This window comes from Fusarium musae, chromosome 6 (assembly GCF_019915245.1).
Source record: "Fusarium musae strain F31 chromosome 6, whole genome shotgun sequence".
Classification (NCBI taxonomy): domain Eukaryota; kingdom Fungi; phylum Ascomycota; class Sordariomycetes; order Hypocreales; family Nectriaceae; genus Fusarium; species Fusarium musae.
This window is the reverse complement of record NC_058392.1, coordinates 1,865,643-1,882,402: the sequence shown is the minus strand read 5'-3', so window position 1 is coordinate 1,882,402 and position 16,760 is coordinate 1,865,643. Positions and strand designations below refer to the sequence as shown.

The 16,760-nt window shown below is 48.6% G+C and overlaps 4 protein-coding genes across 4 annotated transcripts; 1 reads left to right on the top strand and 3 right to left on the bottom strand.

The window, feature by feature from the left end:
* Positions 1 to 76: 76 nt before the first annotated feature.
* On the bottom strand, positions 77 to 1,012 carry J7337_008438 (uncharacterized protein; the record flags this gene model as incomplete). The annotated part of the gene is made up of 4 exons (XM_044826057.1): positions 77 to 93; positions 149 to 569; positions 619 to 706; positions 768 to 1,012. The coding sequence occupies 4 exons, from the start codon at positions 1,010 to 1,012 to the stop codon at positions 77 to 79; spliced, it is 771 nt and encodes a 256-aa protein (XP_044678974.1).
* Positions 1,013 to 5,240: 4,228 nt separating this feature from the next.
* On the bottom strand, positions 5,241 to 7,208 carry J7337_008437 (uncharacterized protein; the record flags this gene model as incomplete). The annotated part of the gene is made up of 2 exons (XM_044826056.1): positions 5,241 to 5,340; positions 5,404 to 7,208. The coding sequence occupies 2 exons, from the start codon at positions 7,206 to 7,208 to the stop codon at positions 5,241 to 5,243; spliced, it is 1,905 nt and encodes a 634-aa protein (XP_044678973.1).
* A 2,775-nt stretch (positions 7,209 to 9,983) lies between these two features.
* Positions 9,984 to 11,642, top strand: J7337_008436 (uncharacterized protein; the record flags this gene model as incomplete). The annotated part of the gene is made up of 3 exons (XM_044826055.1): positions 9,984 to 10,289; positions 10,345 to 11,489; positions 11,540 to 11,642. The coding sequence occupies 3 exons, from the start codon at positions 9,984 to 9,986 to the stop codon at positions 11,640 to 11,642; spliced, it is 1,554 nt and encodes a 517-aa protein (XP_044678972.1).
* Positions 11,643 to 12,112: 470 nt separating this feature from the next.
* Positions 12,113 to 15,659, bottom strand: J7337_008435 (uncharacterized protein; the record flags this gene model as incomplete). The annotated part of the gene is made up of 3 exons (XM_044826054.1): positions 12,113 to 14,850; positions 14,899 to 15,098; positions 15,160 to 15,659. The coding sequence occupies 3 exons, from the start codon at positions 15,657 to 15,659 to the stop codon at positions 12,113 to 12,115; spliced, it is 3,438 nt and encodes a 1,145-aa protein (XP_044678971.1).
* Positions 15,660 to 16,760: the final 1,101 nt, after the last annotated feature.

Below are 16,760 nucleotides of genomic sequence, written 5' to 3'. Positions count from 1 at the left end.
GGGTTGTCTAGTCATACACGTCGAGAAGGCGACATTGTAGTGTCGGATGTAAGATGACAAAGAGTCAAGTGGCACCTTAGACTTTGCGGAAATCTGGTAGGTGTTGTTAGTATCGATGCGACCAGAACGATAGTGAACAAAGACATACCTTGCAACACAGGGTAGATCATCTCGAAGGCCTGGTAGATTTCCTCTCGGACCTTGGCACCAGTCAAAACGATCTTGCCACTGACAAAGATGAGAAGCACGATCTTGGGCTTGATCATGCGGTAGATAAGACCGGGGAACAACTCGGGTTCATAAGAACTGAAATTGTGATGGCGAGATGCCAAACCCTCGAGTCGGATAGGGAACTTAATGTCGCAAGAGCCGACGATGTTCTGAATTTTGAAGTCGGTGAACTTGGCATTGAATCCAAGCTTCTGAATGATACGAGCGTACTTTCTTGAAGCGAGCTTCGAATCGTCTTCAGACTTCGCACCAGTGACGACCATCTTGCCGGAAGCGAAGATCAGAGCGGTTGTCTTGGGTTCGCGGATTCGCATGATGACAGCGGCGAAACGCTTTTTCTGTTAGCAACGTGTTTCTAACTCAGTATGCACGTCAGATCTGTAGTACCTTGGGGTTGTACTCTGCGTTACGAGCATGCAGAGCGATGGTCTTGAGGTCCAAGCGGCAGTCCAAGTTCACTGTAGCCACGATGTTCCTTTGAAGTTTGCCAGATAAGCCTCGCTGAGCATAAAAAGGTCACTCAGGAGGATACATACTGTAGAGTGGGAGTAATTCCACTAGGTCCTTGAGTAGCAGCAGGCGTCGCGACAGGCGTTGCGGGTGCCACCCCATTGCCATTTGCCGCCTGCTGGCCGTTGAGGGCAGGTCGCTGAGCAGCATCACCGGTGCCGACGGGCGGAGGTGTCAGCTCGTTGGTAGCTCCAGGAAACGACAGCGATCCTGGCGCCGTGAACGCCTTAGCTTGCGCCGCGTTCGATGGGTGTGTCTGGATGCCTTCCATGATTGGAGTCGGTATCGAGATGTGTCAACGGTTATAAAAAATCGCTGAACAGATCTAGAACAGGACCCGAGTTAGCACCGCGCATCAAAGAAAAGAGTGTGCATCCTACCCTGGAAGGTAGATGCGATGGTGATGATGCAACGGGTAACACAAATGCAGCGCCGTTGTGGTGTTGCGAGAGTGAAGTTAAAAGAAGGGAGGAGAAGTAGGCCTTTTGTAGGCGGGGGTGGCGGGGCTGTGCAGTGAATCAGAGAGGCCACCTACCAATAGCGGGAGAGAAACAAGTGAATGTGTCCCCTACAAAGAAACTGGCCCAGCAAATTTTTGTTCTTTAAAAAAGCGACGAACTCAAAGATTCGATGCGGAACGATTTGGAAAATGGTAGAAAGACAGTGGCCTTTTTTCCTGAGTCGATATTCGATATATCGATCAAGTTATTATAGTTTTAGAAGACCGAAGACTTCTTTCACTTCACGACAGCTTCTTTTTTTCTATTGTTGTCTACAATAGCGCAATGACTCGATGTGTGACGATGACGGGGTCGGCGGGTATCGCTTCGTTCCGGTCTTGGTCGGTTTCAACGATGTCGGTTGCGCGCAATTAGCGAAGAGGGCAAGGAACGTTTTCAGTTCTTGCAACCTGGTCGCAAAGGCTATGACCTAGAGAGTGTGATCACGTCTGCAACAGCAGGGTCGTGATGTATTGACAAAGTGAAGAGGAGAGACAAAGCCCGAGGTGCTTCAAGGCTCAGACTGAGATGGGACAAGATGGTAATTGTCCACACGGATCGGGATGTGAAAGTGTAGATGTGGGGTGCGACGTCGTGGGGGGGGGGGGGATAAAAAAATAAAAAGAGAGGCCAGACGTAAGTGGTTGGTACGTAGGGCCGTCAGTCGGGACTTCCGCGCAGGTCTTTCGAAACAGGCGGGCGAGGGGAGGGCTGGCTCTTTATAATTTTGAGCAAAGGCTGCTCAGGCAGGACACCCCAGGCAACAACACGACCTGTGGCGTCGACGCTGGCAGGCTTGGCGTGCGTTAGTCTCTACACTAAGCTGAGTTGATCCAATCAAACACTCTTGCGACGCTGATTTTATCTCCTTTTTTCCCACCCACTCACCCCAGTCTCAGCATTGAGCCCCTGAAGTGTCGCTATAGCAAACTCAAAGTCTATGTACACATGTATCGGTACATCTGTTTTGACTTTGCAACACGACCTGACTTGCCGCCCAAACTTTTTCCGTTGTTCTCCATGCACCGAGGCGCTGCAGGCTCTGATGCACTGGAGTTGTGAGCCCCCAGAACTCAAGGATCGCCACTAACAGACTGCCCTGCTGCCCGACACTGGCCCTAGAGGCTGTCCGTCCATGTAGGTAATAGTTGCTCGCTCTAACCCTCGCCAGTGCTGCTTGCTCTTATTCCAGTCACAAGAGAACACAAGCAGGGAGGCCACGACGTGTACTCCGTACACGGATCAAAATAAGCAACAATTTAAGCGAGTCACCCTCAGGAGATGAACCGGGTGACAATATCATCGAAGCTGCACTAATCAACTTGCAGTCACAACATGCACTGTAATCGCCTGCCTTTTCTCTCTTACCCGTTCCCGAGTATCGGGATTATTTATTCCACAGCTTGGCGTGACCAGTTTTCCTCCTTTCCTGGCTGCTAGTTTTTTTGTGCTGTCGTCATCCCTTTCCCTACGCTTTATTTTCTGTCCCTCCATCACCTAACCTCTCACCTTTCACCTCCTCTCCAGCAACCCACAACAGCAATCTGCAAGGCAATACCCAGCTACGAAATGTTGGATCGATTTCGATAACGAACGACGGCGATAACCCCTAAGATGGTCAAGGCAACACACGATATAGAGTGAAGTGATGGCGAAGGACGACGTGAACCGGTACCGACCGAGTCGAGATGGACGAAAACGATGCCAAATACCGACGGGAACGACCACGAAAGACAACAAAGGCGGGCACCGAGACCCATCAACGAGCAGAGCCTGCCTTGCTTTACCTGGACTGGCTTGACTCAAGCCGGCTGGCCGGATACTGCGACGGCATCAGCACGCACTCCGGCGGCGACAACAGCGTCACAGCACCTATCCATGGAGACTCGCAGGCCTGTGGACCTCGGATACGGACTGGAATTATGGGCCGGGGGGCCTAGTCCGACTAGGCGTGCTGGCGCGGTTGGTTGCTTTTTAGGCTTTCCATTCATTCAGACTGACTCCTCCACCTCTCCTCCCGCCTCTCATGAGCGTCTGACTCTGATTGCCCTCGCTCGTTGGCGCACCAAGATCGCCTCTGTTGCCCCAATCGCAGTCGCGTATCCCCGTCGCTCCTTATCGGAGCGGGCACCACTAACTCTGGTTCTAGCCATGCTCCGCCCTGTAAAACCCTTTGCTCGCCCCCCGTGGTACTTTTTTCTTCCAACCCAACCCAACCACCAACTCTTGCCTAACCACCAACTCGATGGGACCCTGAAACACGCTCTGCCCCCTTCACTGACTGTTTTGTTCGGCCCACGTGCCCTCCTTGCCTGCGCGTCGTCACCCCAGCTTCTCGAGCAGGGTCATTTGAATCGCGCTCATTTCACTGCGATAGTCGTCTCGCAAGCGTCTCATCAGCAAAGTCACCCCATTACATTACCTGCAACAAGAAATATGGCTCGGTCAATATGTCACGCGACTAAATGGTTGCACAAAGCCTGATTTAACGGACACTCCGCACAGAAATTTTCTGAATTTTGCCATTCGCGCGTCCAGTCAGCGAGCGACAAGGAAGTAAAAGGCAGGTTATGGGGTTTTCCTTTTTTCGTGCCCTCTCATATTGAGCCCCCAACCGCCCGCTGACTCTGTGAGTCATTCAACTGTGGCCAACCAGGATGCAGTTAGCCAGCAAGCTGTCCCCCCTTCGCAGTGCTAGGGAGGCCGGATCTGTGCGCCCACTGACTGACTTCTTGCATCATGTACTCAGTACAACGACTTGCTGGCACCAGCCATAAATGATGCAGTCGTCATGGTTGTTCACTTTCGGACGCTGATGCATTCTTTATTTATCGCGCTGCGGCTACCAGCTTTTGCACCGTTTTCTTGTTATGTATGTATGCGAGACTGAGCGTAGAGTGATGCATCCTTGGCTCCCGACACCCGGGCTAGACTTCGGAAGCCTGCCTGTCGTGACTCTTGGAAACCCCAGTCTGCATTGAGGACACGTTCCAGGATGCCACCGTCAATTTGACACCCAGTGGTGACACGAAAATTTTGATTGTCAAGGATCGCCAAGTATGGTTACCTCTTACGAGAACGCGTCAAATTACCGAGGGCTTGCTGACACAAGTACCTCACTAACAATTTCCTGGTCCCCCGACTTATCACAGTCCTAGCCTAGGTTTGGACAGAGAACTCCACAGACTGTTCATCCTCAGAGGAATCAACCAGCCTCATTTGATCTTCTTCATAGTTCTACCAGGATCCGCCATGTCTCGCTAGCCCCCTTGACCCATAGGCAAATTTGGCTGGGGCATGAATCGACTCCGCACTGCAAGGTTTGCTTTGAACAAGATTGCTCTTCTTTTGTGGGGGCGATCGCAAAGCTATCTCTATTCAGTCCTTATACCTGGATCACAGATAAGCCTTGATGCCTTTTTCTCACACCTGAATGGCTTGGAGTATATCTGTACTTATGTACTCCGTACGGAGTAGTTATCGGCCTCTTGCTCACATACGTGAATTATTAGTCGTCCAGCAATTGGAATTGTCATGTTGTTATTCAAAGAAATATCCGCACATGTCAAGAGACATGTAGCCGCGGAATCCGCAAGGACTATAGTAGCTCTCCACATTGGACGTTCTTGGCTTTCGCCATTCCTCTTTGTTCACATGCCGATAAGCGCAAGTGCATGCGGCTCAAGTGACCTTCCTATGGAACGACACCATCTCTATTGCTTCTAGCTGAAGAATAAGCACCTCTGTGCTATTGCAACATGCTTTCAGTCGCCCGCCAATTTTATAGATCTTCACTCTGTACCAAAACTCATATTTTTGCATTTATACCTTGACTCCAAATATGCTCCAAATGTCAAACCTTCCATCTCTTACTCTCGGCCTTTATAACAATTGACTGTCCCCAACGCGCCAATGATGCATAAAGGTATATAAACAAGGTATCATACAGAATACATAACGAAAAAGTGTGGCTTCCAAAAGGATAAATGTTTGGTTTCCTTAGGTCATGTAGTATTTGGGACCTTCACCTCCTTGAGGCACCTGCCAGTTGATGTCCTGGTGAGGAGCCTTGATATCGCACGTTTTGCAATGGATGCAACTGTTCTGTTGTTAGAGTCTGTTCTCAACTCAAGAAATAGGTAGCAAAAACTTTGGAACTTACTTCTGTGCGTTAATTTGGAAGCGCACGCCGTGGGGCTTTGACTCATCCTCAACATACTCGTAAACACCAGCTGGGCAGAATCGGTTCTCCAGACCCTTGAAAGGAGGGTATGTTGACTCAGTGTGAGCGTCCCAGTCCTTGACTTGTAAATGAACCGGTTGATCCTCCTCGTGATTGGTTCCTGTTCGGGAAACACTCGTCAAGATATCAAACGTGAGCTTGCCGTCAGGCTTCTCGTACTCGATCTTGGGTACCTTATCGGCAGGAAGGGTAGCAGCGTGGTCGGGAGTCTTATGCCTAAGTGTCCAAGGAACGCGACCCTTGAAGACATAAGCCTCGAGGCCAGAGTACATGATACCGCCATAAAGACCGAGAGGAGTGTGGAAAGAGGGTCGCATGTTGCGCACCTCCTTGAGTTCCTTCCAGATAGGAGAATCTCTCAACTTGTTCTCGTAGTCGTACAAGAATACTGTGCCTTCGTCGGTCTTTTCGCTAATAGCAGTCCATGCTGCCTCGGCGGCAAGCATGCCTGACTTCATGGCATTGTGAGTGCCCTTGACCTTCGGAACGTTGACAAAGCCAGCCGAGTCACCAATGAGCGCACCGCCTGGGAAAGCGACCTTGGGAATAGACTGGAAACCACCCTCAATAAGAGCTCGAGCACCGTACGAGATGCACTTGCCGCCCTCGAGGACATCACGGAACAAGGGGTGCCGCTTCAACTTCTGGAACTCCTGGTAAGGGGACATCCAAGGGTTCGAGTAATCAAGCGAGACGACGAGACCAATCTGAACCAGGTTCTCGCCAAAGTGGTACATGAAAGAGCCGCCGTACACATCTTTGGGTAGCGGGTAACCCATTGAATGCACAACTAGACCCTTTTCAAACTTGGCAGGATCAATCTCCCAAACCTCTTTGACACCAAGGCCGTAAGTCTGGTGCTGGCTGTCCCTGCGCAGATCGAATTTGTTGATAACCTGTTTGCTCAGGCTTCCATGGCATCCTTCGCCAAACATGGTGACTCTCGCATGGAACTCCATGCCTCGCTCGAACGTTTCCTTGGGCTTGCCATCACGGCCAACTCCAAGGTCGTTGGTGGCGACACCCTTAACTGAACCATCTGAAGCATAAACGACCTCAGAGGCAGCGAATCCGGGGTAAACCTCAACTCCAATCTCCTCAGCCCGCTCTCCAAGCCATTTTACGAATTGGTTTAAGCTAACGATGTAATTTCCATGATTGGTCATTTGAGGAGGCGCTGGAATGGGTATAGCAGAGTTCTTGGTGAGGAATCGCATACGGTCGGTGCCAGCAGGAGTGGCATGTTCGAAACGATTGGGATTGTTCTCGTCGAGCCAGTCAGGGATAAGTTCGTTGATGGAGGTGGGCTGGATCACAGCTCCAGAGAGGATGTGAGCGCCGAGGTCACCAGCCTTTTCCAGGACAAGCACCCGAAAATCCTCGTTTCCAGCTTCATTAGCAAGTTGCTTGAGACGAATAGCGGCGCTGAGTCCAGCGGGACCAGCTCCTACAATACAGACATCAACCTCGTCGGACTCTCGCTCAACGCTCGCGGGGTCGAAATCTTCGTCATCATCTCGAAGTCGAGAGGTAGTGCTAAAGGCACGAGAGGCCATTGGAACCCTTGCGCCAGGCCATACTGCCGTAGATGTCCTTCTTGTAATAGATGATGTAGCTGAGATTGTGGCGATAGAGAGGTTGGATCTAGCGGGGCGAACTTGGGGGCGAGAAAGCACTCTCGAACTGCGCTGGAGGCATCGCGAAACTGGTCGTGGGGCGGGCATGATGACGGTATAGAGCTGAAGGCGAATTGGAAGTTCAGCCGCCGGGAGAAGTATTTGCGATAGATGAGTGAGCGAGACCCAAGGTGAGGGGAAATGGAAAGGGAAAAGGATTCCTTTTGGAGGAGCTCAAGGAGGGAAGAAATGTCCTGGCGCCGGCGGCAACTAAGCAACTTTCTGCCGCCGTTGACTCTTTCTTTCTTTCGCGGTGCGAGTAGAGAGGGCCGATAGTGGGGAAGGCACGATCGCCAGGGTGGCTATTACCGCTTTTGGACCCAGCAGAGGACTTCTTTTTGACAATTAACTGGATGGTAATTGGCTATTTTGGCGGGTGTCTCTCTAGAGCTTGGGGCTCCTTTTCCGGCTCGTTAATTATCCTCGGGCCTCTACCTTGGCAGTTCGATACATACCAGGTCCTTCAGGGAGTGGGAGGTGAGGTTCTCTGTCTTGACAAATTTATTTACAGCAAGGTATTACCTCATCTCTCTTAGGTAGAGTATTGCAGCTGCAGCACCCAAGGGTTTGTCAAGGCTCTCACCGGCACTCGGTTTATGGATAACCGAGGCCATGGAACTACCTAAGGCCATTCAACGTCTAAAATCGCGGTTGGTACTCGGCTGATCCGCTTGGTGTGGACCTGGGGTATGCAATGGCTAAATGGTTGGGTGTATCCGATGGCTCCTAGCATGTGCAAATGTCATCATACATGATGAATGGTGATAACGAAGAGTATTAGTTCCAGGCATGTGCTCTTGGGTGACAGTATCTGACATATGTGAGCTATATTAATACAATACCAATTGGCAACTCTCCTCCTGAGCCTCTAACGTTGTGTAAGACCTCCAATACCTGAGGAATATGTCCAAAAATCTTGGTAGAACTAAAAACTTATCCTGAAGTACTAACCTGCCTTTCCTAAGCTTGTCTTGGTATTTCTGTCACTTGGGACTGAGGTTTGAAAGCGTCCTTGTTCGAACATCCCCCGAAACCTTCAGCGAATCATAATATGTACCATTGAAGCTTTGAATCTTGTCATGATGCCAGGGCCCATGAACAATTACGTCAACTACATGCTCCAAGCGTTCGGTATTCGGATGCTCTTGGCCGATGCTTTCTTTCGGCTTAACCCTGTTCTTTGCCGCGACTCAGGGTCCTGGGCTATCTTCGCATTGTTTCGGCCTCAAAAGCAAGCCACTCCTTGTGTAGCATTGGTTAAGGTAATCAAGTTATATGCTGGGACCGGGCTACCTCAATATCTGAGTGAGAAATTGCTGCAGACTACGATGGAGGATGTAACTTTTACTCAGTATTAATGCATTACTGATTTCTTCAGTTTCAAGCTGGTAAGCTGGTAGTCTTTGAATTATACTAATATGTAGGTAAGTACCTACTAATGCATCAACTCGCCGGCTACCCTATACCCGAGGTTCATTTAGCAAACCCATTTCGTTGCCTGGACTCACAACGCACAAACATCGGATGAATTATCTGATTGATACTTGATCGTGTAGAGCGTGCTGTAGTATATCCGGCTTCCTTGCATCTCAACTTGCTTGGTTGCACCATATTGCTGTTGCAGCATTAGACCAATCCCAATTCTGAGAGTTTTCGTCTTGAAATGCTGAGTTCGGGCACTTTGGCATCGATGCCAACTTCGAGAACCCATATCTGATCGACTGGTACTCAACCCAACGCGCACCGGTTTCCGCCAACTCTATCAACTCCTGATGAATTCTGTGGTGAGTCATATCGACACATTCAACGAATGGAGTCGTACTCTGAGCCCAAAGGACTATGGTTCCGTCAAAGCCAACCAAGATAGGAGTTGGATGTGTATACACCATAGCGTACGGACAGATGAAGAAGTACTGGTCGAAACACTCATCCATCAGCCCGAGACAATCTTCTTTGATAGCAAAGTTAACTGGAAGAGAAATGTCAAACATGCTGGGTAATGTTATCGTGTTGCTGTATGGCTTGTGGTCTTGTGCCTAGGCGCATTCGTCGTCCCACAAGCTTGAGCTCTTATATCCATAGATGCACGAAAGCAAACAGTGATGGGAAAAGGGCAATGTTTCACGGCATTCATGATACGCTAATTCACAAACTCTGGGCATGAATCACTGGGATTGCATATGAATCTGTATACACGACTCTGAATGTCTTGTTTAGGATGCCTGACACTGAAGAGTAAACGGACAGATATAGCGTGTACCTCGAAGTAAAACATAAGCGCCCTTGCTGGTTTACAATGGTGCACTTATCGTAGACTCTCGATACAATGTTGGCATATTTAGTATAGGACGTGACCATCATGGGGGTTCTAATTAGTGACCGGCTCTCGTATAACGAGTCGATGGCAAGTGATAAAATGTCAAAACCCCCAAGATAGTACCTGATCTATATTGGAATATCTTACAATTGACTCGCCAATTATCTGCATATACTATATCAATTAGAGATTGGCTTTAAATAAGCTTGCCTAACATAAACAACGGACATCCCCTTCTCAATCCCGCCTAAACCAATGGCCATTATGGACGTTTTCAAGGGATCACCTTATTTCAATTAGCCTACGAAGTTTATCTCCAACCCTTCAGGCTTCCCCAGCTTCAGCCCCACACACTCCCTTTAGTTTTACCTAAGGTAGTCAGGGGTCAATGATCATCATTGGTTCCTGCATATTCAAACCGGGCTCCTTCAGGGACACTCACAACCACGAAACGCCAAAATGTTTGCATAACAACAACCTCTTCAAATGATGGAAACATCGTCAAAATGTACTATCTACTCCCTCTTCTGGCCAGCATCGTAGCCGTATCTTCCGATTGCCCCAACTACGAACAGTTCGCCCGCCAACGACACGAGCCTTTCTCGTCAGGGCGCTATGCGTATCCTTTTCAGCGTCCAGGCAAGGATTGCCGCACATATTCAGTGCCTGCGGTTGAGAAGGTGATTTACGACGAGATGGATCAAGCGATTGGTGATCCAGATCTGTATCGTTTGTTTCTGAACACATGGCCTAATACACTCGACACAACCGTGAAATGGCAAGGCACTTCAGCTGATAACCCTGATGAAGAGGTGAATTATGCTTCTTGTCCAAAATCAAATTGTGATCCCGCTGACACTTCATCAGCTGGCCTTTATCACCACAGGCGATATAAACGCACTTTGGCTAAGGGACAGCGCAAATCAGCTCCAGTCATACAAGTCAATCCTTTCCTCCAGCAGAGGCTCCCCGTCCGACGAGAACGACATCGCCTCTCTCTTCCGCGGAGCCATAAACCTACAAGCCCGATACATAACCAAATCTCCCTTCTGCAATGCCTTCCATCCTCCACCTGAAGCCAAACTCCGCCGTGTGAAGCGATCTCTCCAACCTCGAGACACCGTTAGTCCGAAATATGACCCCGATTTCGTCTTCGAGTGCAAATATGAGCTTGATTCTCTTGCAGCCTTTCTTCAGTTATCATGGGACTACTACGACGAAACTGAGGATGGCGAATTCTTTGGCAAGTTCGGATGGGTTGAAGCTGTCAAGGCAATCTTGAGGGTCGCAAAGCACATGCAAGAAGGCACATACGACGAGCAGGGCAGAGTGCAGAAGCCTGCATATACATGGCTGCGAAATGCTGACAGTGCCTCAGAGACTGTGTCCAACCATGGTCATGGCGCACCTGTCAAGGGTCATATTGGCCTCGTGCGCAGTTTCTTTCGACCATCCGACGACGCATGCATCTATCAGTACTTCATCCCTGCCAATATGATGTTTTCACGCTACCTCACCGCATGCGCAAAGATAATGAGACCTTTGGATAACGAGGTTGCCAAGGAGATGGAGGCGCTGGCTTTTGATATCGAAGTTGGGATTAACAAACAAGCTATTATTCAGCACCCTATTTTCGGAGAGATGTATGCTTATGAGATCGATGGCTTCGGATCATATAGTCTCATGGACGACGCCAATATCCCTTCCCTCTTGAGTATTCCGCACTTGGGTTATAAACCAGCCTCGCAGCACATATACGACAACACTCGCGCTTTTGTGCTAAGCTCGTATAACCCGTACTACGCCCGCGGACCTATTTTGAATGCTACAGGTGGCCCTCATCTTGGTCCAGGCATGGCGTGGCCTATGGGGCTTATTGTCCAGCTTTTGACGACTGAAGATGACGAGGAAATCGTGGATGGTATTCGACAGTTGATGAACTCAACAAGCGGGCTCGGTCTCATTCACGAGACCGTTAATAGTCACAACGAGAAGCATTGGACAAGGTCGTGGTAAGTCATGCCCCCGGAGCTGAAGTGTTGTGCGTACTGACAGGACAAAGGTTCTCGTGGGCCAATGGCTTATTTGGACAAATGATCATGGACTTGTATAAACGGAAACCCACATTAATAGCCAGGAGCTACCAGGGTGTTGATGATAAATGATTTATTAATGTGTAATAGGAAGCTCTGTATGAGCCTCGAGGAGCAAGAAAATATAGGACTTTAGAAGAGGATGTCAAAACAAACTTAGTAAAGAGCCCCCTAAGTTTAGGTTAATTTACCTGAGTCTTTTTGTCACTCAGGATCAAGATCCTGAGTTTTCTTTCCTCCCCCGTACGAGCCAAGATTGAGTTAGTTGTATAAACGTCCTGGGGCGAGAAAGACAGCATGTACTTATATGCCTGATTTAATGGTGGATTTTGATTCACGTAACACAAGTTGCTTAACTATTAGCTTGTCATAAAACGTGCAGTGCGAGTGTCTGTCTAATGACCAGCTAAATACAATACTTATGCCGGAAGCCACCGTTGTCTCATTATAGTCATAACTCCTAAATCTGATGCAAACGCAAATAAAACACCTCTCCACCTCCCTTCTGCCTCGCGATTCATTAAAAAAGGATCAAGTCCCGCTTAGCTGAGGTCGAAACCCGCCCCTGACTGTATAGCATAAAGCAACTTCTCGCGAAGTGTCGCCTCTGTTGTATATCTTGGAAGTTTGAGTAGGTTAACACATGTGCTAGTACTCGGAAGTCTCTCCTCGTCTGTTCCGCCATCCCGAATGCTGAACAATGGTTTCAGTTGTGAGAAGCCCAACAAAGGGGCCCGGGGTGTTGAGCTGACATATTTGAGAACGGCACGGCGTTGATCATCTGTGAAGCTATGCATGACTTTCCAGAACAACTTGATTGTGTCATGCTCTTCACCGTCATCGCCAATTTGGTATAAGCCGCCATAGATGGTATGCTTCCGGAGATCTTCGACATCGATCTCGGATGAGTCGCCGCCGACAAGACGCTGCAGCTCCGACTGATTAAACATAGACAGCCACGAAGGGCGGATAATAGACCTCAAACCACGCAAGAAGGCCGAGGTCTGTGGTGCTGGCTGAACAACTAAACGATGCCGAGCGACATACGAAATGTACAAGAGGCGGTTGTCGTTCGTAACGTGGATCTGATCGCCATTGGCTATGAGCTTTCTGGTGACAGTCTTCACTGAATCTTTAGGGTCTGAAACCTGGTCCTCAATCGTGAAGTCGACCCCCATTTCAGAAACATCCCCAGGGTGATTCTTGAGTCGCAGCATGCCTCTGTAGAGATCCTCATCCATGTCTCGAAGATCGTTCACGCTGCCTTTATAAGTATTCTCATCGTTGGGCCCTGTCGATGTCCACTTGAGGAGAAAAAAGCCAGCAAAAACCAGGTCAACGAGAATGCCCTCATACATGCACTTGCCTATGATCCTGCCGAGAAATTCATACCGCCTGAGTAAATCTGATATCATATCTCGGAATGTGCTGTCGGCTTCTGTCATTCCGGCATGGCGCAATTCCTCCCGAATGACGTCGAGAGCTGTGGGATCAGGGTACAGAAGTCCCTTTTCGTTCGAGGTGAACATGCCTCTACCACCTTCAGCACTGAACGCTTCTGTCGCTACGCTGATAAGGAACTCTTTGGTAACACCTCCTCCATCAATACCGGCCTCGGCGGCACCGAACTGATCAACAAATGTGATCTGGATAGGCCCCTTGAGATCGTCCCCTATCTCATAGAATTGCTTATATGCATCGTCAAAGAGACTCTCACGTGAAATCTGTGCATGATGCTTCGCAAACGGACCGGCAAAAAATGGCTGGCTGCCCTCCCCTCGTTGCAGTCGATCTAATTGGATAAAGTGGCGAAAGATTTGAACGCGAGTTTCGAAAGGGACTGCAAACGGCATGTGTTTTAGGATCTCCAGCTTGGGCTTCATCTCTGCTAACTTGCGCTCTCTTTGACTTCGAATCTGCTGAGCCTTGAGTTTCTCGAGCCTCGCGTGCCGTGACAGTCGCTGGCCAACAATGGTTGAGTAAATACCTGGACCATCCCCATACTCACTGCCCTCATCGCTGGCATCAGAGTCTTCATCGATCTGGCGCTTTTCCTCTGCAATAACGGCACTGACAAAGTCTGACTGGTCGAGTTTTGAGGTCATAAGCCAATGGTCTGTGGGTAAGAATTGCTTCCTCGAATCTCTTTCATACAGCATTTTCATAGCTGTTGTAACAATGTTTCGTAGGCTGTCGATATCAAGCCTCGTCGGACTCTTTGTGGGGGATGAAGGTTCCTCCGGTATCATTGCTGTAGATTGTCCAGAACCAAAATAGGTGTCAAAACGATATCTGGAGGCTGCCTCGAGACTCTCAGCAGATTTGGAGAGGTCTTGGGCTCTGTAGTGAAGAGTAAATGCAGTATTCTTCAGAAAGATCGTCAGCATTTTGACGTCCTCCAAAGACAGGCTGCAGGATCGAATGCGGGATATTGACTGGTTTTGCTCCATGATCCGTGGGTCAATACCACTGAAAAAATCCTCGTCATCGCTCAAACGCAGAATGAATATGTACAGCTCAAGGAACAAGAGGGCGATCCGCCAATCCTGCTCCTCTTCTAGGGAGTTCGAAGTCTCTGATTTAACACCTAAATACCTGCGGAGGACGTTGAGAGGGGCCTCTGACTCAGTCCTCAACTTCTCGAAGACCGCTGTTTCGCTCATAATGTGCCAGAGAAACTTTACCGTTGGTACATCACCCGAGATCGTAGGAATTTCCTCAAGAAAGAGGCGCATGCGTATGTCGTCGCTATTTGCAGGGAAGCATCGGAGTAGGGTCAAGATATACCCAGCTAAAAGGCTTGTGCTCTGATATTCTTGCCAAGAGGATCCTGCCAGGTTGGTTGAGAATTCGTGTAACGTTTGCGAAATGCCATTGCTGTCCACTAGAGACATGAGTTTAGCAGTAATATAAGGATCTAGTGATGGCATCAGAGGTTCTTCAGAGATATTCTCGTCGCTATCTGTCGACTTTGCCGACAACCGGACACTGATGGTAGAAGACAGGCCCGATAATTGAGCGTAAAGTGCTTCCAAAACACCCGAGCCGCTGCTATTGTTGGTGTTAAAGCGACTCAAATCGATGAAGTGGGCGAGCAGCCAGAGTTGAGCATCCTCAGACTGTTTCTCGCTCGATCGAGAGGACAACCCTGTGGCTATCGCCTTTGAAAGATTTGAAAGTCTGACTGCGCTGGATAGCGTGGAAATATTCTCTTCAAAGAAGTACAGATTATTCTTGGTCAAGAAAGAGAAGGCGTATGCACGATAGACTTGTGATGTCCCTGAGGAAGTGTTAGTGGAATACCAAGGATCCTGATCGGGAGACTTACCTTCATGAGATGGTGCCTCAAGCGGCCTAGAAATCGCTTGAAGCGTGATATCCTGCCACTGCTCACTGAGCTTCTGAAATTGACATAGCTTGGCGACTACTGTATAGTAACTGTCGATTACGGGAATGAGAAAATCGGGGTACTTCGTAATGATGCGAAGAACGAGCTTAAAAAGAATATGGGTATCGCCAGAAAGATCTCTGCACAGTTTACTAGTTAGACAATCGTCATGTGGAACCAGTGATAAACGTAGTCACGTACCCTATTGGTATAGCCCTGTCCAAGGCCTGTAAAAGCAGTTGAATAAGGCATCCTACTCGTGACAGAGAAACATTCGAGGGAGCAATTGCTTCGAGGTCCACAGAATCGGTATCATGTGCATAACAAATAGCTCGCTGTATGTCGTCATCTCGTCGCAGGCTGAAGAAAGACAGAAGCAGCCCGGATGCTTTAGGAAGCCTCTCAGAAGGATTCTGACGAGGCTCTGATTTGTACAGAGCATCAAAGGTGTTTCTCTGAGACTCCTTCAGCTCAGCTCTTGTTTTATAACCTCTCCATATTCTCTGTATCTTGCTGGCCGCCTTTAGCTTTTCCCGATCAGCTTGTCGTTTCTCACGCTCGGCCTGTGCATTTGAAACGGTCTTTGTTGTATTCGAGACAGCAGATGGTGACCACGAAGTATTGGTGAAGGGATTCCCGGTGGTGCCGCTAAGGTTGACATTTCGAGGGCGTCTCGAGTTGCCCGTGAATGTCGAGAACATGGTGATGAAGCGGGATGGGGGACGGACGGAGGATAGCGCGAGGTTCAGTAAGTCGGGAGTATATTTAGGTAGGTAGGCAACGATATCATGGTTGAATGGCCCAGCCGTCGAAACTGTCGTGAATATGTATCGAGCCTGCTTCTAGAAGATTCAGACTAGAAGCTCAGTCAGCGACGAGCGGCGGCCTGGTCTATTTTTGATGCTATTTGCCCAATGCCGCGTTCGGAGTTTGGAGATGCTTTGGTGGGGATGGGCTTTGGGGTGACCTCACCTTTGCTGAGCCGGGATTGCGATAAGATAAGAGCAACTACACTGAGCAACTGCGGAATACGCAAATGCGAATTGCCATGACCACGCTTGAACACGATTATGCGCCAATTGTGGAGAGTTTATGCGAAGTTAATCTCGTTATTTCTGCGACGAGTGTTTTACTTTAAGCTCTACTGAACCTCGGTGTGATACCTGATTATAAATGCTGATATGCAAGCTTTGGTAACTTCTAGATTCATTTAGTTCTGTGATAATACCCGGCCAGGCATATCTTTGGGACTTGGTCATTGTGAGGAATCCTAGAGTCTGAGGACTATTTTTTATTTATTTTTGTTGATGAGTTTTAATAAAAACTGTGATTACTTTTAATTAGACAAATCCTGACTTGGTGAACAAAAAACCTCCACTGTGAGGGTTTGTGTAATTGTACGGTAGGTATTGAATACCTACCTTATTATGGAAGGGATAAACTACTAAGGTAGTTACAAGCAGACTTATTTCCGTCTCATGACACGGCATTTTCAATCATCATAAACATTGCGTGATAATAATCTTCCTAGGTCTCAAGGTTCGTTGGGGTGGCTTCGAGTTTGAGACGACACGAGTCTCATGCAACTAACTCGTACATATAACGTCTTATCAATGACAGGAATTTTTGTTTATTTTTGTCTCAGTCCCAAATACTTGCACCTTTTCATTTTATACCTCTCATGTGATGCCCGGAAATTGCACTGTCGAAGGAACCTTGACCCGAAAGAAAGTCCACTTGCTGAGTTTATGCGCCGCAATAATATTGTATGCCTATCTTTGGCGGTGAAGAAACCAAGCATC